This window comes from Oenanthe melanoleuca, chromosome 4A (genome assembly GCF_029582105.1).
Source record: "Oenanthe melanoleuca isolate GR-GAL-2019-014 chromosome 4A, OMel1.0, whole genome shotgun sequence".
Classification (NCBI taxonomy): Eukaryota; Metazoa; Chordata; class Aves; order Passeriformes; family Muscicapidae; genus Oenanthe; species Oenanthe melanoleuca.
In genome coordinates this window covers 13,019,041-13,043,660 of record NC_079338.1, presented here as the reverse complement: position 1 = coordinate 13,043,660, position 24,620 = coordinate 13,019,041, and the positions used below count along the sequence as shown (strand labels likewise).

General features: G+C 44.4%; 1 protein-coding gene across 2 annotated transcripts in view; it reads left to right on the top strand.

Annotated features, from left to right (window-relative positions):
• Nucleotides 1-24,620, top strand: part of GPC3 (glypican 3) — a 145,859-nt gene that overhangs the window by 26,999 nt on the left and 94,240 nt on the right. Inside the window, exon 1 of one of the 2 annotated variants that reach the window (XM_056491240.1) lies at nucleotides 12,255-12,744. The exons of the other annotated variant lie outside the window; for it this stretch is intronic. Coding sequence (XP_056347215.1) covers nucleotides 12,708-12,744 — 37 coding nt within the window. The 5' untranslated portion in view covers nucleotides 12,255-12,707. Of the gene's footprint in view, nucleotides 1-12,254; nucleotides 12,745-24,620 lie in introns of those variants that run through there. 2 annotated transcript variants of the gene reach the window in all.

Below are 24,620 nucleotides of genomic sequence, written 5' to 3'. Positions count from 1 at the left end.
GTTTGGTGCATGTGTGCACTTCTGAAGAGTTAGAAATCCAGTCAAAAGCACAAGAGGAGACAAAATACCAAAGGGCTGTGCTGTTGATCCTTTGTGACCTTTTCAGTGTTGGTTTTCCTTTTGTCCTTTGAAAGGAAGGGATCATCAGGGAGCTTCACAGTAGGACTAAGGGAAGGATAATTCCAGTTCTTGCTGAAATCTGGGATTAGGGACAGCTTGTCCACATGAATTGCAATGAGCACTGGTTTATAAATACACACACAAGTGTTTCTGCCCAGTCCCTGTATGGGACAGGGGTGGTGGTGTGTCTGATCTTGCTTCTCTCTGGGGTTTGCAATCCAGGTGTAAGCAGGTGACAGCATTTGGGTATGGACAGAAGAGAGGATATAAAGAAACAGGTGTGTACTGATGAGCATGCAAAGAGCTGTGGTCTCAGCATCACAGCAAAAAAAACCAAAAACAGGTGGGAAGGAACAACCTGAAGTTACAGAAATAAGTAGCTTTGCCTATGATTCTAGTAGTTCTTCAGGTGTAGTGGAGCATGGGAGAAAAGTTTGTTAGATAGTATATTCAAATTTCCATTTTATTTCTTCAAGTGGTCTTCAAGATGAAATGGAGATAAAATATTGGCTGATAACATGAACAGAAAAAAGGAATAGTTATTGTACCCAGACCTTGCTTGGCCATTAGTATTCTATTAATTTTCTCCCTGCTACTAATGATATGAGGAAGATTGAATACACTTAAAAGGGTGCATGTCATCAAAATGGTATCTGACAACAGTCCCTTCACTGCTTATGATGCTTTTGATTGTTAATGTAGATAAAATGTAAATGATCAGAATATAAAAACTCCCTTTTGTCTTTCTAATGTTTTCATCTGCCTATTAAACAAATTACATGGGAAAGTGAGTAGTCTGTTACTTAGTACACTGGTGTCACCCAGATACTTTGAAATGCTTAATGGTATAGAATGAAGTGTCCTTGCTTTGTGTGTTTTCCTGGTAGTAATGACATTCTAGGCTAGAGTCATACTTGCTTCTTCAAAATGTAGTTGCCTTGTCCTTACTAGATAATTGTAGTTTCAATGCATTGTGGTACTGTTTTACAGAGTTTTATGTCAGGATTTTAATAAGAACAAGTGGTGGAGGTGTAGATCTGAGTTGGGTTCTTTCCAAAACCCTCAGCAGACAGCAGGTCAGAAAGAGAACATTTTATTGGAGACTGGTTTCTCCAAACTGGGGATTTTTTGCCCCAGCAGAGCAGCTGTGAGGCTGGTGCTGGTCAGGCGTGGGGACAGGGCTGCTCTGGTGTCCCCATGGCAGCTGGAAGGGAGGACCCTGTGCAGGTGGGGAAGGGGCTGCAGCTCTCACTGGAGCTGCTTGTTTCCACGAGCAGTGTGACAAACCTTGGTCATCCATCTCCTGCTGCTGGAGTGTCACTGCATCAGGACATTTTATGGGCATTTGTGGCTGCCCTGGGGCACTGCCAGGCTGGCACTGGGGCTGCTGCGTTCACCCAGGACTAGTGGTCAACAGCAGCACAGCCAGTGGTGAGGAGGCAGTTCTGAGGTTTGCTTGTACAGAAAAGTCCCAGATGCCTCAAACTTGAAACTTCTGACTTAAAAATCATCTCCCTGCCTCCCACAAGACTTGATTTGCCCTTCTGGATGCAGTAATGTTGCACACAGTTCCCTAAAGCATGCATGTTTTCTTTAAGGAAGAGCAATACCATCTGCTGTTGCATCACAGTCAGCCTTGTGCAGATGTAACTGGGAGATGTAAGGGCAGTTCTTCTGCTGTCATTTGGTTCCTCCTTTCAGGAAAACTGCAGGGGTGTCCCTGGGTGCATGGGGAAGCTTTTCCCCTTTCCATTTCAGTGAGGGTTACATCCAAATGGGGTGAAGCATTTGCCATCCACCCTCTGCAGATGTTAACATTTCACACTTCAAGCCAGGGTCTTCCTTTGAGAGCTGTGCTGGCCCAGATAAACAGTAGCTGCAAGGATTATCTTCCCTGTGAGGTTTGGGGTGCCTGGAGCCTGTGGGATCCTGCTTTGTGTTGACACAGGTTGCAGTGGTCAGAGGAGATGCTTTTCAGCTGTAGGGATGGGCTGGTCACTGCTTTGAAGGGAGGGAAACTTTGGGGTGGTCTCTGGTTATTTGCTTTGTAGGTCCCAGCTCTTGGGGTCTCATCTGAAAGCTGAACAAGCACCTCTCCTTGACACACTGCTGTTACCATGATGGAAAAAAGTGATTTTTCATAGTATTCTACACTTCAAGTATTTTTTTTAAAGTACTTTTTTTTGCTTTCCTGTAAAACGAGGTGAGCAATTGTTCTGTATTGACAGCTGGCTTGTAAATCAGCCACTCACTTGCCAGATGAGAATGTGGAAATGCCTTATAAGCACTTTCATGTTTTGTGATGGTTTTAATTCCAGAATATTTAGAACCTCTTTGCATTGGTGCAAAGTAAAATAAAACATGGTTTCTAACAGGTGCCAAGACAAACATGGGATGAATTTCTCCTCTGAGGGTCTGAGAAAGGGATTTGCAGAGGAACTGCTGCAGCCCCCAGGGAAGGAGCAGGATTGGCTTTTGGGTCTTAATTTCATTGTTTAAGGTCATATTATGTTGATCTAAATCATGCAACTAATTCCATCAACAAGCAAAACTATTTACACGGCAGATGGAATTTAAGTGCTGCTTCTCCTGCATCTCTCCCTGGTTTTGTATTTAGGTTGCACCTGAAAAAATAAACTGGTGTCCACGTTAGGAGTGAGTTTATTATGCTTACCTTGTTGGAGAGGTGTCGAGCTGGGTATTTCCCTTATGGCAACTTAGTTTTTATTGGTGTTTTTATGGCCCTTGCTGTGGTTGCCATTCATCTTATTTGACTTCAGAGCTGGTCTTCCAGTTGCTCTGTTTCTTTGATTACAGTGAAATGAAGCAGCTTCTTCTCCACATTTATAATTGCTTTCTTTTGGCCTCCCTCCCCTGCTTGCCAAAGTTCTACCCAGAGTTAATTTTGATGTCTTTGTGAATATTTTCAGTGCATAATGCAACAACAGTGGCACTGTGTAGAGAATCCAGGGGAAAAAAAATCAATTTGAGAGCTGGACAGAAAAATGCCTGCTAGCTAAAAACATCTGTTTCAGACAAACCCCAAATGTCACAGCTTCCATTTTCCCTAAGCCCAAGCTGTTGCCTTTCAGCTATCATGAACCAAGGAGCTCTGTGGATGGGTGCCTGACTCAGGGACACTTTTCCACAGGATATCCAGTGGAGGGTTTCCATGGGAATGGCTGAGCCTCATGCATATTTAATGTTTTCCCTTCTTGCTTTATTGCATGGTACCCTCTGGAAGTGGTGTGAAGGGGACAGTACCTCCACAGGCAGTGGCACTGCAATGGTGTCCCTCTGTTCTTTCTTTTGGGGGTCAGAGCAGGTGGCAGGACACTGGTGTGACTTTTAAGGGGTTCTGTGGCTTTGTGCAAGAGCAGCAGCCTGTCAGAGGTCTGCATGTGCAAAAATCTGGCTGTCAAAGAGGGGACCTGAGGAGGGATGGGCCAGGACTGTGTTTATTTTGGTGCTGCAGCCAGGGGTCTGTTGGCTGCCCTTATGCAGGAAAATGGACATGTTTACTCTAAAGCATAATGAGCAAATTGTGTTTTGAATTCTTTTTTCTCATCCTCTCTAGATTTTTTAATCACTCTTTCTTCCCTCTTTCCCTCCATGCAGAGCTCAGCACTGGTCCTGAAAGGGACTCACTTTTCCCTTCTCTTTTACATTGCTCTGAAACTTGCTTTGTGGCTTGCACACCTCTGACTACACAGCACAAACATTCCTCTGCTAAAACTGTCCTGTCTCTTCCTGACAAGACTGGGTCCTTTCTACAACCTAGAGAAATATTAAATGAAGAATCTTATGAGTTTTAAAGTTTGTCTCAAACCTCTGTGCTGTTAGGAGAAGTGTCCATGGCCAGATCTTCCACAGTCCTCAGATAAACTTGCACTGGGAAATTAATGGAGATAACCAGTGTCCTGATAGGATCTGATCCTTCACTGAAGTGATGATTACACTGCAGTAGGCTTTTTCCATTTGTAGAAATCTTCTTCATCTTCCTTTTTTTTTTTTTGTGTTCTAGTTAGAACAATCTGTTTTCTTGGTGCCTGCTTCTGTCTTTCCCTTCCTTTCCCCAAAAAGGAGACAGGAAAAAAATTCCCCACAAAATTTTGAAGCGGTAGTTCAGACTGGTTTCTTGTATCAAGGCATTCCCATCCTTTTGGATGGGAATTTCCTTGCATTTCAAGACTACCAGAGGGAAGCATCACCCCTGAGCAGGAGAGATGTGTGTGGCCTCCAGGGAATTGGTTTTCCCATGACAAACTGGGAAACTTCACCTGCCCAAGCCTGCATTGCTGGAGCTATGTGGGATTAGATCTGGATTTCCAGATAGATGTTAAATGGAGCTAAACCAGCATTCTGCTCCTGAGAGCCAGGACTGGGATTTTTGTCTCAGTTGAGACTGTTTTCTCTGGGATTGACTTTCTGCTGGAGCCCTGCTAAGTGTTTAATAGGTGCACCAGCTTCTGGGATTACAAGCACTTTACTGGAACCCCATTTTGTGTACTGATATTCCCCAAGGGAAAGCAATGCTCAAGTGTTAAAAGACTGGATTCTGTTTCACCCACCTCATATTATTGCTACAAGTCATATTATTTTAATGGAACAGGGATCCATGTATTAGAGAATCTGTTGTGCTGGCAAAAAAAATTAAAGATGCATAAGAATTGTGATCATACTACAATAATTGCCTCAGTGGTAGCATTAATGCTTTTTCACTTCACTAGCTCCTTGTTGATTGAACAACCCTTTTCTGTAGGCTATAAATCTCAGTGGCTCTACTAATAAAGAACTAAATAATCTAATAATGTTTCCAAATGTAGCATGGCTTCGCTGTTTTAGGCCAGTGCAGTCTTTTGTCCAGCCCCCAGCCTGGGGGGTGTGACTGTGTTGTAGCTTCACAGTGACTTACAGCAATGTTTGTTACTGAGCTCCTTCTGTGGGAGACAGGATCAGAATTAAAAATTATGTAGTTACCAGTAACAGAGAACTTTATCATTTGAAATGGGAGATCAAGAACCCCAGTGAATTGCATCTGGTGATGGTGCCCTTCTTGCCATGTGTCCAGTGCAAATATTGTAATATATTCACAGCAGGTGTTTGAAACCTGTGATTTTACTTCATGTCTGAAGTTCTGCACCACCAGCAGAGCAGTTTCGCCATTCACTGCTCTGTTTTGTGGATGGTGCTGCAGGCAGAGGCACTGGTTTTGGGTGGTGGGAGTTTGGGTAGGGTGGGTTTAGGGCAGGAGAGCCATGGGCTCTCAGAGAACGGAGTTTTTGTCAGTCTTGTGCCCTTCTTCAAAGTAGAAAATAGCAGCTGCTTCTGAGCAGGTTTGCCATCTGCCTGAGCCCTTGCTGGAGAGGTGTTTTTCTTCTGGAAATGCTGGTTATTCAAATTGGTGAGAAGAGGCATTTAAAGGGTTCTTAACTGCAGTTTAAGATCTTATGAATGGCTTTTCTCACAGCTGTAGCCGAAGTAAAGCCCCTAAGTGTTGGATGGTGCTTTTTAGCTGTCACTTGAAGGGATCAGCAAGTGTTCAGTCATTTGGAATTGCCAGGTTTGTCAGATTGCTAAGGGGTGGCTTCTTGGGGAGTCAGAGAAACCAGACACTTGTACAGCCCTGGGTGCAATTTGTTTTCAACTCCAGTTGGCATCATTGCCCAGCAGCACTAAATACAGCAATATCTTTGGATTTCTTTAGGTGGTGGTGTTTGTCTTAAGCTTAAATGTTTACCAGTCCAGACACATATTAGAAATGCCCCAGGAATTCATCCTCTCAGGAAATCAGCAAGAACTTGCAGTGCTGTTGGAGTTTGGCATTAGCAGGGTGACACTGCTCCCCAGAGCTCTTCTGCAGATTCAGCAGGACCTTTCTGTGATGGAGTCACTTTGCTGTCTGGGAGTTTAGGCTGCCATAAATTATTGTTGCTGAAGCCAGAATGCAGTGACCCTAAATAAAGCCTCTTGTAGAAAACATCCTGGTCTTTTAGCTCAACCAAAAATGTATTTTCTGTAGGGAGGTGCTGCCTCTTCTGAAGCTTCATTCTACAGCTCTTCTTGCACATCTGCTGGTCCCTGGGCTGGGGACTCTGTGCAAATCTCCTCCTTCCAGAATCTGCTGTGGAGCAGAAATCCTGGGCAGGTATGCCAAAACCTGTCTTATGTGGGAAGATAGGGTGTAAGAATAGTGCAGAAGGGAATTTTCCTCAATGAATTACAGCTGTACTGATTGCTGAGAAGTGGAGACAGCCCTGCCTGCCCAGTGAGGATGGGGATTATAAAAGAGTGGGTTAGCTGGTCCAGAGTAAATTGGAGTTTGAGAACCAGGGTCTGCTGCAGTTTGGGATGAAGGATGCTGGCTCTGCTGTGAGGAGGAAGGGACAGACAAGGTAAGATATTGTGTGAGGGACAGGTTGGGTTAGCCAGTCATGCACAAGGAAGAAGGAAACTTGCAGAGAGAAAGAGGGAAGGAGTCAGTGCTGTGTGGAGCTGCCTGAGAGAAGGCATGAAAAGTTTTTAATAAGGGACTGGTGATGATGCTAGTCGTGTCTGTCTAGACAGAATTTCTACAGTCTTATGCAGGAACTTTGGTAAATGGAATTATTTTCATACACTTTTTCATGTGTGATAGAGTCAGTTGTGAAGCTGGTGGGGGGATTGTGGACACTGCTGAAGGCTCATGGAAAAATCCAACCTGGATTTTTCCCAGACTGTTGGCTTTCTCAGCTCCAGCTCAGATCTCTTCCTGGCTGGGGACTTTTCTCAGAGACAAACAAAAGAAGGGAAAATAAATAACACATATTAAACACCTGGTGTTGATCACAGAGCTGTGTGAGTGTCTCATGATGTTTTGCAGAAAGCATGTTTTCAAAGAAGTGTTGCCTTCTTGGACCAGTGAGTCTTTTCTACTTTGTTTTACACAATCTAGCTTATAAAAATGTGATAGCTTTTCAATAAATCACTTCTTGCTGCTTTAAAGAAGTGGTGTGTGTGGCTGTGTTATTTGCCATTCCTAATCAAACAGTGACAGAGGATGATTTGGGAACTGCTGGAGATGGGCTAGAAGTGACAGATGCAGAAGAGCACTGCCATTCTCTCCATGGCATGGTGTGCTCTCCTTATGGCAAACAGAGCTGCAGTGAGTTAATGCTGCTCCATCCTCCTGGAGAAGGGCCCCAGCTGTGCTTTCCTGAGCTCTGCCTCATCTGTTGGGCTCCCAGCTCGTTAATGCACTGTGAAGCTCAGCTCCTGAAATTCTTCTCGAGCCTGGTGTGACCTTTTGAGGCTTTTTGTGTGCACCTCTAGGATGCAGCAGCTCTGTGTGCTGTGGCAAGCTAGGAGAGAGGCAGTGTTTTTCCAGGAGCTTATCTGCAGGTTTGCTGGCTCTGGAACACGAGCAGTGGTCAGATTCATGACAGGACTGACACCTTTGGTGGGCTTAGGGGGATTTTACACTCTCTGGAACGTGTTTGTGTTGCAAAGGCGAAACTCTGGCAAGTGGACTTAACCTCCCAAGCACAGAGAAGCAGGAAACAGACCAACTGCTGTAAAAGTCTCCCTTTGGAGTGTTTTCTTAGCAACCCAGTAACTGTTCTGGCAATAGATGATAAACGAATGGGGCTTAACTTCCAAGAGATAATGTTAAGCTTCCACAACTGGGCATTGTGCTGGGAGCAGCTAAGCACAGCGAGCTGTCGTGCCTACATAATAAGGTTTTTGATCTGACAAGTTTTGCTGTAACTTCAGAGCAGGCTGGCAGGAGCAGAGAGGTCCAGGGGGAGTGGGGCTCGATGAAATCTGTGCTGAGGGGGTGCCAGGAGGCTGGCTGTAAGCAGCAGAGTCCTGCAGGGGACTTACAAAATGAGCAATTCCTCTTTCCTTTAGGTTTTTTTTCATAGCTAGATAAGCTTTTACTGCAGTACTCTACGTGCTTTTACCTGCTGACAGGTAGAGAGTGTGAGAGTCACCAAAAGCATCTCCTCATCCTCCCAGGCTGCCTGCAGAGGGCAAGTTGAAGTTTTGCAGATGGACCCAATGTGCCTGGGTAAAACAAAGTGGGAAGAAAGCCTGTGCAGAAGCTCAGCCCTTGGTCTAGCAAGGGCTCTCTGAGCAATGCCAAATGCTGAACCAGCTTTGATAGCTAAATTGCTTTTGCTGGCTTTAATGTTTTCATTGCTTAAAAGAAGCAGAGGATATGCTTTTTGATGTGCTGGTTCTAGAGGTTTTTTTTGAGGAGGAAGGTGTTGGTTGATAAAGTGCACAGAGAAAGAAATTTCTTGTATGTATCTGAAAATACTTATTTTGTGTGCATTCCACTTTCATCTTGTATTTCCTGTCAATTTATGTGCTTTCTGATAAATGCTGCCTTTTGGTGTAAAACAGCTTGAATATTTAAAACACGGCATTTTGATTAGCTAAACTATAGATTTGCTTTGACATGTCATTTCTTTTGTTCTAAAATGCCCTGACAATTCATATCTGTGGCAGCCAAACAAGCAAATTTATGTACAAAGCTATTGTTCATTCCTGAAGTGTCACTGCTAAATGAGATGGAGTTTAAACATTTGATTCCCCCCTCTTTGCATGATGGGAGGTCCATTTCTCAATAATGAAACCAGTTTTCTTGCAAAAATTCAATTAAATGAAATATCAAACATAAATCAGAATGGAGCTTGCTTTGAGTTCCCATATGTGCCTATTGCTGCAGTGATAACACTGGAAAAGGCATTCATTCCTCAAACTGTGCTTTTTGTCTCAGTATTGTTTTTCTGGAGGAAAAAACTCACAAAAAACAATGATGAAGAACAGAAGTTTTGTGGGCTACAAAGGAATGGTCTTGATGTTCTCAAACTTGGAGGTGTGGCAGCCTCTCCCAGAGCACAGTGGGACTCCTGTAAGCTGGAAGAATTTTTGGAAAATGCTGTTTTCCTATTTTAAGGGATGGCTCTGACCACAATTGTTCTCCATGTGCTGGAGACTCATTTCAGTGTCATGTCCATACCTTTCTAGAATCCCTGAAATTGAACATTTTGTTTTGAGACATAATTTCAAGAAGTGGTAATGCCTTTATTTTATCCATTTGCATGAAATAGGAGAGTAAAGCCTTTCCTCAAGTTCTGGTTTCTGAAAATCTTTGCTGCCAGAACCAATGCATTTTTTTTTAAAAAAAAGCCTTTTTTTTTTTTTTTTTTTTTTTTTTTAAGTCTAAAAACCTGCAGGTGAACTCTTTTCCTCATGTGTTAGAATAAGATGATATAAAAGGCTAAGAAGGAAAGGTAGGTTAAAACACTTCAGATATATCTTGGAAAATCTATTTCAATTATGTTCTGTGTGCTTTTAGTGGAGATGATAAATCCTAAAGAATTAAGAGAGCCATAAAGATAAGTGTTTTAGGAGAGCACATCTCACATTTCACCTTTGGAAATTAAAATATTTGCTGTGAAATCAGACGTTATAAGGGTCACTGCTTTGCTTGTGGTCATTAATAGCAGGAGGTGACTGTTGGAAGAACCAAGGGAAGCCACTTCCCATAACATGGAAATTAAATGTGCAATTTACTGAAAATTCCCTTCCTTGTGAAATGGCTTGCTAATGCCAGGCTCTGAAGAGAACTTTGCTTTCTATTTCAAATTTGCATTTGGACCAGCTAAACTTTTATCTGCCTTGCATGAAATATTGATTGCATTAGCATAACATGAGGTCACTTTTCTGTTTGTCCAGTGTGGCTGGGCAATAAGGCAGACAAATGAGTTGTTTCCAAGATGTTAATGTTTGTAAGTGAGAGCACAAAGCAGATCACAGGTGCCACTTTGCTGTCCCTGTGTCTGCATCTCCAGGGGTGTCTGTGCTGGTAAATGCTGCTCTGCTGCTGCTCACAGGGAATTTGTGTGACAAGTAACAATTATTTTAGACAACTACTGACACTGCACTCAAAGCCACCCCCAGACTTTATTGCAACAACATTTTCCACCAGAAAAACACTAAAACCAATGAGGCAGAGCCTGCCTGGCCTCCTCCTTGTGGCTATGGGAGAGTTGTTGCAATGTCATAAATGGCCTAATATGTCTAAATGTGAGCTCTGCAGCTGACTTTGGGCTTTTTACTGTGCCCTTTAGTGCTCATCTGTGGGTTACCATCCTGTGAAAGGCAGCTCTGGGTGCTCCTGTGCTGAGACTTTATTTTTTAGCTCCTCCCTAAATATGTATATTATATAAAAATATAAAATAGATGTATGTTATATAAAAATATAAAATAGATGTATTATATAAAAATATATTATATAAATATATAAAACATTATATATATATAATATTTTGCTATATATATATTTATGGAGGAGTTTAAAAATAATAAAAATTATCTATCTATCTATCTATCTCACTATATGGTGCCTTCATTTGTTCCCAGTCCCTGGACTGGGGTGGATCAGAGGTCCTGGAGCACGGGTGGCACTTGCTCAGGTGTGTGTGTCTGCACAACTCAACAGAAGCAGGTTCTGGTTCTGTGGCTCCCATCACCCAGCAGGGTGGGAGCACCAGAGTGTTTACAGAAGCTCTGTAGAGCTTAGCTCCAGAGTGGTGCTGCTGGTTGTTTTTTTGTTCTCTCCATCAGTGTATAAAGACAGTGCAAACATTGAGTTGTTATGGCTCACATGACAGCTTTCTAATAAGTTTTTATTTCTGAGACCCCAAGGTATTGGCTGTGTCAGTGGGTTTTTACATCCTGACCTTTCTGCCTTGTTTTGCAAGGGCAGAGCAGGATGTTCCAGGGATTTCCTTGCACTGAGTGAGGTGTCCCTGGGGGCTGCCAGGCAGCATTTGGGCTGACAGATGAGCATCCTGGTCCCAGGAGTCCCTCACTACCCCAGCAAATACAACAGTTGGGCATTGTGCTGACCTCCCTGGAGATGGAAATCGCTGTGCTTCAGCCTGCTCCTTGCTAGTCCCTTCCAGTGAGGAGGGGAACAAAGAGATGCAGCAGGAATCTTTTTCACTTAAATCATCTTTTGCCTTTGCATCTTGTGTCTTGTAAGCTACACATCAGAATTATTTCTTGTAGGTCTCTACTCACAGGTGACTTGCTCATAGGCTGGTCTGTGAAAGACACTGAATTTTATTTTACTGGTGGGATAGTCTGGTCTCAGAAGTGATATTTTGGAGTTTCTGGGCCCCTTACATTTTTCCTTTTTTTCCTCCCTGATGACTGTCAAAAACAAAGCTGCTCTAGGTGAGTTGTTTGGAGAAGTTTGTTTTAGAGATGTGTTTATGATCTGGGTTAGAGGGGCATCTATTTAACCTTGTTTAGAACTGCTTCTCAGTGGACAGCCATACAAAGGATGGGGTGAACCCTATCAATAGACTTCAAACTACCTTTTCTTTAGTAAAATTGAATTATAGTATAATCCCTACAGTTTTCTTCCAACACCAGCCCCTATTATTGTAATTCCTCTGTAATTGAAATTCCTCTGAATTTCTTGTAGTTGTCTTGCATCTTTCTTAACATCTGGCACAGCAGAGTGGATTTGATATCCAGTTAATATTTCACCATTTGACACAGAGCAGAATGAACTTCTCCTGTTTTACATGTGGCACTTGGCATCACCACTCCTGCCTTCCTGTTCTTGCCACTTGAGCAGCCTTGGGTGCTTTTCCTGCTGAGCTCTTGCCCCTCCTGGGGTGTTTGTCCATGTGGCTCCTGGTGGAGGGCATCTCTGGGCTCTTGGTTGAGCTAATTGAATCATCTCTCTAATTTGTCAGAAGATCTTGAATTGTTGTCTTGTTTTCCAGAAATTTGAGGGGGATTTTTGGCTGAATTTTTTTTAATCTCCTCTCCAGTGAGGTCCTAGGAGAGCTCCCTTTTCCATCTAATGAGGGAGTGGGAAGGAGGGGTGTTCCCAGGCAGCCTGGGGTGCTGTGCCCCTCCTCTAAGTCTCTTAAACCTCACACAGTTTGGGTGTCTGTTATGTATTAAGCAATAAAACCAGAAGGATGATTTGCAAAAAATCCTGGTTTATGCCCAGTCTGCTTTCCTTCCTTCCTTTGATGCTGTTAAGTAATGATGGCCTTTTTAATGTAGAGGATAATGAGGTTTTGTGCTGTCCCCCCATCCCTGCCCAGTGGGATGCTGTGGCAGCTCTGTGTCCTTCTCCAGAGCATCCACAGTGTGCTCACACCCTGCTTTGGGGTCCCCTCCCATGGGAATGTGTCAGCCTTGCTGCCTCTAAGGTTTCCTGTGTGCCTCAGTTCACGTGTAAATAATGGGGTCTGCAGAAATGTCCCTGGATTTGTTCTGTCTAAATCCATGGGTTTTAATCTGCAGGCCCCATCCTGGCTCTGCTTCTGGAGGAGCTGTGAAACAAAAACCACTGGATTGTCACTGGGCATAACTTTGCTTGCCAGGTGCTGTGTGTTATTTGTGGTGTTTTTAAGTGCAGCAGACTGAAGGATGTGGGATGCTGAGCAGAGCTGTGCCTGCGCTGGGCTCGGTCCCAGCAGTGACTGGGCCTTGGCAGGCCTCTCTCTCATGTTTGCACATACAAATGAAACCTGGCATTCAAAGTGGCCCAGCCTGGACTGGGCTTTATGAATCAGCAGTGGGGGAGACTGAAATGTTCATGTGGTGAGTATCCAGTGTGAAATGTGGGAGACAGTGCAAGGACTTTGCTGAATTGCTGGAGGGGTGCGGAGTTACCGAGGGCTCTGGGCTTCGCTGGGCCCTGGGCCTTGCTGGGCTTTCCGCAGAGTGGAGGAGGAAAAAAAATCTGCCACTGGGAACCTGCTGTCTAGGTCTGACCTCTCCAGTCTGTTCACTGAATAATTGAAGCTGGTAAGGATGTTTGGAGCTCATCTGGTCCAGCTGCCTCCTCGGGGCAGGGGTTGCAGTTTCCAAGTTACCTGTGCCTCAGCTCAGGGCCTGGCATCTCCCAGTCCAGTGAGCTTTGCCTGTGTTTGCCTCCTTTTCCCTGCTCTGTTTAGTAGTCCTGCTGTTTTTCTGCCTTAGTGTGTTGCTGTTTCCAAAGATACCTCCTCCCCAAATTCTGATTCGTACACAAGAGTTGCAGGGTTGATATGAAGATTTGCTGTTGATTTACCTGGCGCTGTTCATGGGCATGAATTTTTCTCTTCAACATATTGAATTAACTTGGGTCACTAGGTTTACAGGGGGCACCATTTAAACCAATAGAACCAGATTGAAATGATTACCCGATGCCACATGCAGAATACAGGAGTTAACAAAAATTATTTAGGGCTCATGGGGTATAGTAATGTCCAGCTGCACATAACTGTGAAATATAAGATTGGTCCTGGCATCATTAAATGTGATGAATCTCTGTCTCAGACACCATCCTCCAGTGAGCCTCCAACAGGCATGATTCTAATGCAGAAGTGTTTGATATTTGAGGTGATATATGAACATTTTGAACGTTGTCTGCTTTGTGGAGTGCATCTCCTACCTTGGGACTGCCTGGAGTTCCCTCAAATTCAGCCTCCTTGTGCTTGTTCTCAGCACTGGGATGTTTGTACTTTCAGTTTCTCATTCTTCATTAATGATGTACACAAGTGTCAGCAGAGCCTTACTCTTGTGTTTGTTATTTCTTGCAGTCATTGACACAGAGGCATGTGTGATAAAGACTCATCAAAGTCGTCATTACTCTGCAGTTATCTGCACTGAACTGTCTGGTGTGTCTGTAAACCTCTCTTTGATCTGAGCCTGTTTGTGGCTACATGCCTCATTATTTACTTTCCTGTAGCACTCCCTTCTGAAGAGCACACATCTCCTCTTCTGTTTAATTCATGATCAAAATACACTAGTGTTCATATTTGTCTCCCTTTTTAGCACAGTGTACCTAAGTGACAAAACCCACCCAGCCTCCCAGTGCTGCTGCTTGTCTTGATCTCAGGCTTGGCCCCTCCAGCTCCTGCCTGCTCCCAGCCCAGGGCAGCTGCTGTGGAAGGACTGAGGGTCTGTCTTGTCTTGTCACTGGAGGGATTCAGTCACAGCCAGGAGTAAAAGCTGTGCTCATGATTGCCTCCTGGCACAGCTCAGAATCCATGTAACGAATTGTATTTCATGCAGAGTTGTGCTTTGCTGGGGAAAACTGACAAAGAAGTCAACGCCAACTCGATTTGTCTTTCAGTTGTACTGCAAGAAATATGTTAGGGTATATTCTGTTCTGTTGGAAAGGAAGTAATGAGATGTGAGTGAAAGGGGCAATCATCCCTCTGTGCTTAGCACTGGTGAGGCTGCACCCTTCCTGCAGTTCAGTTCTTGGCTCCTCACTGCCTTGAGATGCTGGAGCACCCAGAGAAGGACAATGGAGCTGGAAAAGGGTCTGGAGCACAAGATGGGGAATGCCTGGGGGATCTGGGGTTGTTTAGCCTGGAGAAGAGGTTCAGGGGTGACCTTATTGCTCTCTACAACCTGCCTGACACAAGGCTGAAGCCAGGTAGGGATGTGGCTCTCCCCCCAAATAACAAGTGGCAGGATGAGAGGAAATGGCCTCAAGTAGGATCAGTGAAAGTTTAGATTGGATATTAGGAAGAATATCTTCACTGAAAGGCTGGTCAGGCATTGGAACAGGCTGCCCAGGGAAGCAGTGGATCACCATTCCTGGGAGTGTTCCAAAGGCATGTCAGTGTGGCATTTTGGGGGCATGGATAGTGGTGAACGTGGCAGTGCTGGGTTAGCAGATAGTCTTAGAATCCCTTTCCAACTAAAATGGTGCTGTGATTCTGTACACAGATGTCCCATACCTGTCCATGGGTGACCCCAGCAAAGCTGGTCTCCATCCCTGTGTGACCCCAGAGCGTTGTGCCCAAGCAGCTCTCCCACAGCCTCCAGTGGGCTCCCAAAACCTCCACCCATAAATATCACTTAAACCCAATTATGTGAAACAATTGCTGTTGCTGGGTGGAGGCAGCCCAGGGACTGGCTCCCAAAATCCATGTGTTCAGTGTGTCCTCGCCTGCCATTGCAGCTGCAATCAGCACATCAGGGGCTCAGTTTGTGTGCAGGAGAGGAGGAGCTGGAGAGAATTCCGTGGAGAATTCCATGGAGAAGGTAACTCTGATCATCACCTCACAGGGATTTGGGCACTGGGTACTCTGTGGCAGCTTGGCACACCAGTGAGTTGGCTGCACGTGGTTGTTGAGTTTTTATTATTATTTTCTGCAATGAAAAGAAAAGCTATAAGTTAAGGGATGTAGATCAGTATGTGAATGTAATTCTATTAATAATGTAATGCCTCTTCGTGGTGTCTGAGAGTTGGGTTGCTGGTATTTCTATCCTCTCCTCTTTTGTCTTGGTTTGCAGGTAGATGAAGGTATGGTTGTTCTTTATTCATATTGCAGGATTAAGACCCCAAAAATGTATGGTCTCTAGCATAAAGGCTGCAAATAAACACAGCAACTAGTTGGGTGCTGTTGAATGCTGTGGTGATTGCAGAGCATTAAATGACATTTGAGATAAAGTCCCTTATGAACACATGATGGCTGTCAAGGTCAGGGTTTAGCAAAGCTTGTCATTCCTATGCCTTAAAATGCAGATTGCATATCAAGTCCCAAATGGCCTTCTAACAGTGCAGAAACTTTTTCCAGAATGCAGTTGCACAGAAGTTTGAGCATTCCTCCTGAAATTACTGAACCATTCATGAAGTCAGGTGCTGTTGTGAATTTAGCTGTTGAATAGATGGTTTAATTCCATTTGGGCACTTGAGAATTTATTGTTTAACAGGAGTGGTAGCTTTCTTACTGTGAAAGATGGTATGCTGTTAAGGGAAAGTTTGCTGCTCTCAATTTTATACTATTAGCCAAGGAAGAGAGTTTGCTTTTTTATTTATTTTTTTTTTCCCTCAAACAAAGTGGAGCCTGGGTAACTGCAGGGAGAGGCTTGAAAACTCAGCTTGGTCTTGCCTTAGAGTCTAAGATCAGGAGACAAATGAAACGAGTCTGCCTTGTTTTTATTAAATTCCCTCGATTTTTTAGCCTAATGACTTCTTTTTATTGCTTTGGGTGGGCACAGAGTGAGCACAGGCTTTGGTGACCACAAACCCTGTGCTGCAGAACAATGTGCCTGTGTGTCCCAAACCTGGCTCTCCTCTGCACTGCTGTTCCTGCTGCTCCATTTGCCTTGATCTTGTCACTGCTGAGCAGGGTTCCAGCCTGCCTGGAGGAGCATCCCCTGTGTGTGCTGCTGGCAAAGGGCTCCAGGTGTGCTGGTGGGGGGCTCTGAGCACGACCCCAGTCTCTCCCCTGCCTCTCCCTCACACCTTCCTGAACCTGCTGCCAAATTTCCCTGTGTGCATGGGATGTGATGGCACTTGGAGAGTGGAGGGATGGCAAGGTGTGTGTCACAGTGTGCCCTTCCAAGTGCTCTGACAGCTCCTGGGAGCACTGCAGCCTTCCTTCTCTTCCTGCCCCCTGGCTCAGCAGAGCCAGCAGTGTCCGGGAGCCACGCATTTATAACTGGGTTTATCCAGGCTGAAGAGGATTGTGCTGCTTCTGCTGTCACTTTGACAGATGTTTGCACTTCACAGGCTGAATGGACTCACTGTAGTTACATTTTGACTGAGGTATCACATAGGAAAAATCAGAATAAGAGGAAAATCCCAATAGCACTGCCTGCCAGGGTTAGTTGAGCTGGTGGAGGTGGGGGAAGGAATCAGCAGTCCTGGGCAGCATTTTCTCTCTGGATAGCCATTTCTAATTTTAACAGGGTCTGCAGGCACTCACTTTGCTGCTTCTGCTGTTGAAGTCGTGCTTTCTGAGCAGTCTGCTTAATTACAGTGGTTTAGCTCAAGTCTGTTTGAAATTTTTTTTTTTTTTGACTAGCGGGTATGAAATAGAATTGGATCTCTCTGGAGCATTGAGATTGGTCAGAGCAGAAAGAGTAAGAAGGGAAAGTTACTTTAAAGTGGGATTCTTGGGAAACTTGCATCAAACTTTGCCTGGTTTTATACCCAAAATACCACTTATGTTGATGTTCATGTGGCTGGTGTAAGAGAGCAGAATGTAGCCTTTAATTTGGGCTGCAGCTATTCACAGACCAGGCAGCACACTGAAACAGATGAAGCCAGATGATGCCAGCTAAATCAGCAGCATCTTCTCCCTCCCTTTATTTTTTGCATTACAGAATTATATGTATGGGATTTACTTGAATAATAGCTATTGACAAGGGAGAATTTGCCCCACTAACTGTGAGCTTAAAATAGAATATTTTAAACCTTGTTGCTTATACTTTGTTTTGCATCTTCTGTGCCCTGTGCTCCTCTGGCTCTGGGACTGTGTTACTCCAAAATCACAGTTCCCCTTTTAAAAAACCAAACTCCTCATTTCAGTAAGATAAGACGAAGAAAGTTTTAAAGCTTTTCAGACCAGACAGCACATGTCATCCCTCTTGAGATTGTTGGTAAAAATTGTTGCAAGAGAGTAAAGTTAGAGAGAGGAAATTATAAAATGCCTGAATGCCTACCCCCCCCTCTTTCCCCCCCACCAAGTGACTTCAAAATATTCCTTCCTGCAGATGGCTTGCTGTGCTGGAATGCCCCATATGTGGCATCATGTGTGTGCAATTACACATTTTGTCTTGATAAGTTTGACGTGTTTCTGTAGCTGACTGTTTGTCAGTCATCAGCTTCAGCCCCCCTCCCAAGAGCCAGGGCTGCTCTTCCTTAATAACATTTTAGATCCTTTTTCTTCTCAGCTGAATGACAGATATTTGCATATTCCTTTGGAGGGTGGTGCTGGGTGTTTGCACCAGTTGATGAGGTATTGGCAATCACAGATATTCTGTTTGTCATTTAGCTCAGTGAGAAAAAAAAAGTGTCTGAATCTGATAATGGAGAACACAGAAGCAATGCTGGCAGCCAAATGTCTCTTTTAGCCTGAAATCACTTGTTTCCTAAAAGAAAAACAAATCTGAGGTGTGAAAATACCTTGGAGAGGCTCTGTCTGTGGGAACCTGCAGGTACTGATGAAACTCAGCACATGGGGTTTATTGGGCCGAATGAGCTTACTGCTGTTTTGTGCATTATTTTTTTTGCTAAGTGAAGGCATGTTGTCTTTCTGAATAACTCTTCCCCATGGATATCTATGACAGCTCTTCTGTCTTGCCTTGCTGGCCTGTCAGTATTAGGGGTGGATCCTGGGGGTCTGTTGAAAAAAGCCTCATAAAGGATAAGGTGGATTGCTGGGCTGGATTGAAATTCCTGTGGCTTCTAATGTGGCAGATTTGGGTGACTAACTGTCCAACAAATCCATCTGTTTGGGATTTAGAGGAAATATAGGAAAAGCAGGAAAATGCCTGCTCTGTCAGTAATACAGCATTAGAGCACACAGTGGGAACAGTTCTGGTCCATCAGCTGCAAAAATGATCTCCATCAGTAAATACCACTTTTGTGCACACAGGATCTGTTTCACTCTTCATGCGTGTGCCTGAATTAGGAATTATGCTATTAAACTAGCTGTGAGCAGAGTGGTGTGTGCAGCTAGGAGTGAAGGCTCTCATGCCTCATTCTGCAAAGGATGCAAAGGGAGGAAATTTCCTTCTCCCCAGGCACAGCTGGATGGACTCGGAGCACGTGCCTGTTTTTGGGCTCAGTTGTCAGTTAACACTACAAGCCAGGAATTAGTAATTAAAATTTCTGATGCATTTCTCAAATCAGAGGACACAATTATCAGTTGCAATCACAGGTCACAGAGTTCCTGCTGCTGGTCCTTCCCTTGCTCTCCTCTGTCCTGTACCACCCATTGCTGTCTTGCTCTTTTCTTGTCCTCACCTCTTTGTTTAAGGCACCTTGGTAGTTCTTGTTCTGATCGTTTTGGTTCTTCTGTTCTGAAGGTCCCAGTGGACAGAACGTGGGTACTGCAGAGGGACAGATGTGCTCTACAGCACAACAGTTCAGAAATTACAAACTTTTAAAAAATGAAATTGTCCCAGTGTTAGCAGTAACTGCCTAATTGCTGGCCTGCTGCTTTACCTCACTCTGTTCAGCCCCTTGTGGGGGCTGCTTTGATGCTGTGCTCCGTTTCTGCTGCTCTTACCAGCTGCAGGGATGGAGGGGTTTGGACACAGCCCCTGGAGCTGGGATGGCTGACACATCCCCACAGCAGTTAAATGCTGGATGTGAGGTATTGGCTTCTCTGCTTGAAGGTCCCTTTTGCAGCCAGAAGGGTGTTAAAGACCACTTTGTACAACAGCACTGAGGATCCCTTTGATCCCTGAACTCCTTGTGGAGAGCTGAAGAAGAGATTCTTACCAAGGCAAGTTTCCAGCATTCCTCTCAGCAGCTCATTAGCCCTGGATAAAATCACCCTGGCATCTCTCCTACAAGACTGCAAAACATTTATTTTTCAATGCAATAGATCTGCAGTTGCCACCTGTAGTGTTGGGTCACCATCCTGTTCAGAGAGTCCTGACAATGAAGCAGTCAAAGCCAACTGGACAAGTGGTGTCTGAGACCTGTATGAACACAGGAGCCAGACTTCTTTTCTTCCTTGGTTTTTGATTTTATTTCCCCCCCCCCCACCGAGCATAAAAGACACTTTGTATTCCTCATGTGTCCTAGGTTATAACCTAAAAATGTGCCCAAAAGTATGTATTCTATCACCATCTGCAGAAACCAGGTGTGGCAGTGATTCTTATCTCTGTGGAGATATCCTCTGCTAATGGGCCAGCTGCTAAAACCAGGTGGGACAATATTCTTTATATTTCCCATGACCTATCCTCCCTCCAGGAGAGATCTCCTGTTAATGGGCCATTCAGTCCTACTGCATGACTGATAAAATTACATCATCCCATTGGGAGATGCTCCACCCAGGGGGAGGAGCCAAACATTTCCTACCTAGATAAAAACTGAGATTTGGAACACCAAGGCAGCCCTTACCCACTGGTTTCCAGAGGACAAGAGCTGCCAGGATTTCTGCAGGATCACTGCTTTGGGAAGAGCATTTCATCTGCACTGCTACCACCACCCTAACTAGTGGGGTGTCAGGTTGTATTCTGACCCTGTCAGTGTTTTGGTTTGTTTTTTTTTTTTTTTTTTTTTTTTTTTTTTTTTTCTTTTGTATTATTGCATCTATTTTATTTTTTCTCTTTTTTTCCCCTATTAAATTGCATTTCTGACTTGGAGTCTCTCACTGGTTTCGCTTTCAAAACCTTTACATCATGGCAGAGTCTTCTGCATTGCCTCTGACCTGAGCCCTTGAGAGAGGTACAGAAACAGCACATGGTAGGGATGGGCAGAAAGGTGGGTGAGCTTGGGCAGGTGGACTTTGTTTTACCAGCATGGGGGAGCACAATGAGGAGAGGAAAAGGATGCAAGTGGGGAGCTTCAAGCAGATCTGGGGATGGTCTCTGGCCTCTCCTGCACTGATGCTGGCAGTCTCAGATGCCCTGTGGTGGCTGCCTACGTTGGGAACTGAGCTCTGAGTTTAATGGGCTAAAATCCTGGCAGAGATATTGAGGATGTATCTGAGACTTGGCTCAGCCCTGAGCAACTGTCCCAACTTGCACTTTGTGCCTTCCACACTGAGGGATTTTTATATTATTATCAGGCAGCCAGTACTCTTGCAATGTGCTATTAGTTGTTTTAATGCTGTTTTATTTGTTAATAAAGTCTTTTAGCTGTTACTTTTATCTATAATGCTTTGGTATAGGGTGCCTGGGGAGGAAAGCAAGAATCCAGAAATCCTGTGAAAGCTTTTAATAAACCATCAGCCCTTCCTGCAGTGCAGTCCTGTGGGAATTAACTGCTCTGTGCACGAGTGAATTCTCTCTCAGCCTTCCATGGGTGGCATCATTTTGTCCTCAGCTGGCACAGCACATGCTTGACTGCTCTCTTGAGTGTAGTAAATGGGGCATAACTTATTTTCTTGGTGTTGGGGGGGCAGCAATTCCAGAAAATGGACAAATCCTTTAAAAATAATGGGCTCAAGTGTGTCACTGAACCCTTCCAGGGTGCTGGACTGGGCTCATTGTCCAGGCAGATGATGACAGAGCCCCTGCCTGCTGTTGCTGGTTCTTGTGCCACTTAGCAGAGCTTTAACAAGCTGCATTGAATTTGCAAGCAGTGGAGCCCAAGCCAGTGTGCTCTGAGTGAAAGGTGCACCCAAAATCCCTGGAGCAGGCTCCATCCAGGCTCTTTGATGTAGCTGGCACAGCAGTGGCACCTGCTGTGTTTGTGGGATATGTTTTGTCATTTTCCAGGGAAAGCTTTTATTTGAGGTTGAATTTTCTTTTTTTCTTTTTCTCTGATGGGGGAGAAATTAATTACTATCCTTGCTCCTCTTTTTGCCCTGAAGACCAGAAATAGTCAGGAACTTAATGTTCAAATGGCTTTAAAAACCAGTATCTCTAAATGTCAAGTTAATGTGCTCTGGGAACAATGTGACTCAAGGACCTGGTATGAACATCAAATTGCATCTGCTGCCACAAGGACTTGTGGGATTCTCTGAGGCAAACACAATGGGGAGATTGAGAGTTTATTTCAGCTTTTTTCAATCTTTCTTCTAAAAGTAAAGTTTTATTTTTCTCATGCCTGTCCTCGCCACAAATGCAGCCTGAGCCTGTCTGAGATGGCAGATTAAAAATGAAACCCTCATGAATGAGAAATGCAGCCTGCATTTTTTATGATGGCAGAAAAAGTAAACCCATTTTAAAATGTGCATATTTTTAAGAAGTAAATGACTAAGTAGGTGAGATGTAGGTATCAATAAATATTTATTCCAAAGAAGTAATCTCCCAACAGAATTGGAAATTGTCTCATCCTTTTAGGCAATTAAAAATCAATGTTTGTTTTTAAGAGTGGAAGTAACATTTTTCCAGTCACTTTTGGAGTGTGGCCACTGTTGAGTGAGAAGTTTCACAGCTACATGACATTTTTTTTTCAGAATAATTGCACTAAAAGGACAGACTGATTTATAGGATGGATTGTAATGATCTTGAAAGGCAGGGGAGGAAAAAACTCCTAGAGTTAACCCAAATGTGAAATTGTTCTCTGAAAAAGAAGTTGGAAATGGGGGTCTGGAGTCCGCTGGTGGGCAGATGGCGAGTGCTGAGACTGGGTCACATCTACTCAAGGTGTGAAATTGCCATGGAGGTTTATAAAATTAAGACAAATACTATATTATAGTGAGCCTCATTTTAGAGATCAGGTAAACCAATTAAAGCTCTGAAAAAGATAATACAGATCCATCATCTCAAATACAGTTGGTCACCACATGACTGGCTTGGGTACACCTGCCACCAGAACTTGGGGACCTGCTTCTGGGGTTTTGGGGAACTCCTGAGCCCTGTTTGCTGTTTGTTTTTGGAATGGTCCCTGTCCCTCTCTGGGCACCCTGGCATCTCACCTGTTGGGTCCCAGAAACCTGGGGCTTTTGAGCTTTCTGTGCTGTCAGGCAGTGACCCCCTGGAGAACACTGCTTTTGACCTGAGGCCTTGGAGAAGCTTCCAAATTTGGAGTTAAAATCACGGGTGTGAAGTGAAATAGAAGTGTGTGCTTTCACACGGTAAAGGGTTTTAGATTTGAGGTTTTTATAGTATAGTAATAGGTATGGGACAAGATGGAGGATTTTGGGTGGTGTCTCAGTGTTCACCTTTCTTCTTCCTTCTTCTTCATGGGTTTCAGGTAGTAGTTTCTGGTTGGTCAGTCAGTGTCACTCTGAGGGTCATGGGAAGTCAGTTATTGGGTTAAAAGGAAAAATAATATAGGTGTTAATTCTCTATTGGACTGTTTAGCTTTAAGAGACCTTGTAGCAGCTGGATCTCCCTCCATTTTTCCTCACTTCTTGAAGGTAGCTAGAAGTGCTGCTGAACACTCTGTGCTTTTTGATAAGATTTAATAAACAACCAAACCCGAACACGAGAAAATCAGTTTCCTTTGTGTATTTTGTAATCCTGGCTCTGAGTGAAGGCAGAAGAGACTGAAACAAACACTAATTAAGTGGTGCAAAATCCCACCACTGTTATAGTCGCCCAGGTGGCCCTGGGCTGGTTCTGCCTTCCTGGAGGGGTCACTGTGTGAGGTCACTGTGACCAAAAAACCACAGCACTCAGGCGAGGGGTGTTTAATTTTGCAGGAATAATCATGGGGAACAGTTTGATTTCCTCCCACTTACCTTTTAAATTTGTGTCGCCTCTCGAAGCGTGTGCCTGTGCACACTCTTGGCTCAATGGCTTTTTACACTGGCTGCTCTAAATGCATTTTAAAGAGCTGAGGAATGCACACACAGCAAGGTCATATAAATTAATAATTATCTAAGCGCTTCTGCCCTTTTCTGCCTCCAGAAAAGAAGTAAAGAGGGAAAAAACTTCTTTTTCTTTTCTTCTTTTTGTTTTTTTTTTTAATTTCCCAAACTATTTTCAGAGCTGATCCTGGGCACTGTTTCAGCCACAGCCTTGAGCTGATTTGACTTCATCACTTCACTGTCACATTGCCTGTATTTGAGCCAGCCCATGAATTTTCATTTCCAAACGTGTTTGGGTTTGTAATTGATACAGTGCAAATAGATTAATCACAAGCCATGCAGAACTTGTAATTATCAAAACTTGGAGTACAGAAGAGGTATAAATCATGACAGTGCTGCTTTCCAGCTGCCAATTAAAAATGGGAATTTAAGCTGCCTGAGTGTGGAGGGTTTAGGTTGGGAAGTTTCTGTTTCTGTGTCTTGCAGAAGAGTTAATGAAGAAAGTGCTTGCTCATAACTTCTCATTAGGCAACAACTGGATTTATGAAATACTGGCACTAGTGGAATAATTAGGAGTTTTCTATTATTGATGAGCTGGACTCTTAAAGAGGCACACATTATCTCAAAGAGTGCCAGTCCTGTGCTGGTGTGCCTGGAGCTCATGGAGCCTGCCTGGGCTGTGCAGGGGCTGGAAGGGGAGCGCATCCTCCTGCTGCCAGGCTGTCACCCTGGAGGGGCTGTGGGGTCAGGCTGGCTGGGACAAAGTGTGGGACACGATCTAAATCTGCACTGTGTCCCCTTGGTCACCTAGGAGTGATGGCAGGGGCACCCCTTGCTCAGGGGTGGGGAGGTGGCACTGTGGACATCCCAGTCTCCCCAAGGAGAGGAGACAGGAGGAACACACAAATGTATTTGCTGGTTTTTTACCCTGTTCTTTGGTAATGTGTCAGTGGTACCCAGCACACCAGGGCCCCCATGGCAGCACCCTGGTGCTCTGGCACTCCCAAAGCTGTGCAGTGGAGCAGGTTTCAGGAACCACAACTTTTTTAATACCTTTCCATGTGGAGCCAGAGTTGGTCTTGCACATTCTCCAGGGAAGCCTCAGCCTTCAGGCTCCAAGGGCTGCCAAGGCAGCTGATGCAGCTGGGCAGCCCAGGCTTCTCCACCAGGATTCCCAGGGACTGTGGGGACTTTAGGCAACCTTGTAAGCCTGTTGTAATTTTCAAACATTTTGATAATGTTCCTCTCAGCTTTAATGTTACATATCCCTGCATGTGTTCCTCAGTAATTGAAAGGGATATCGGGCAA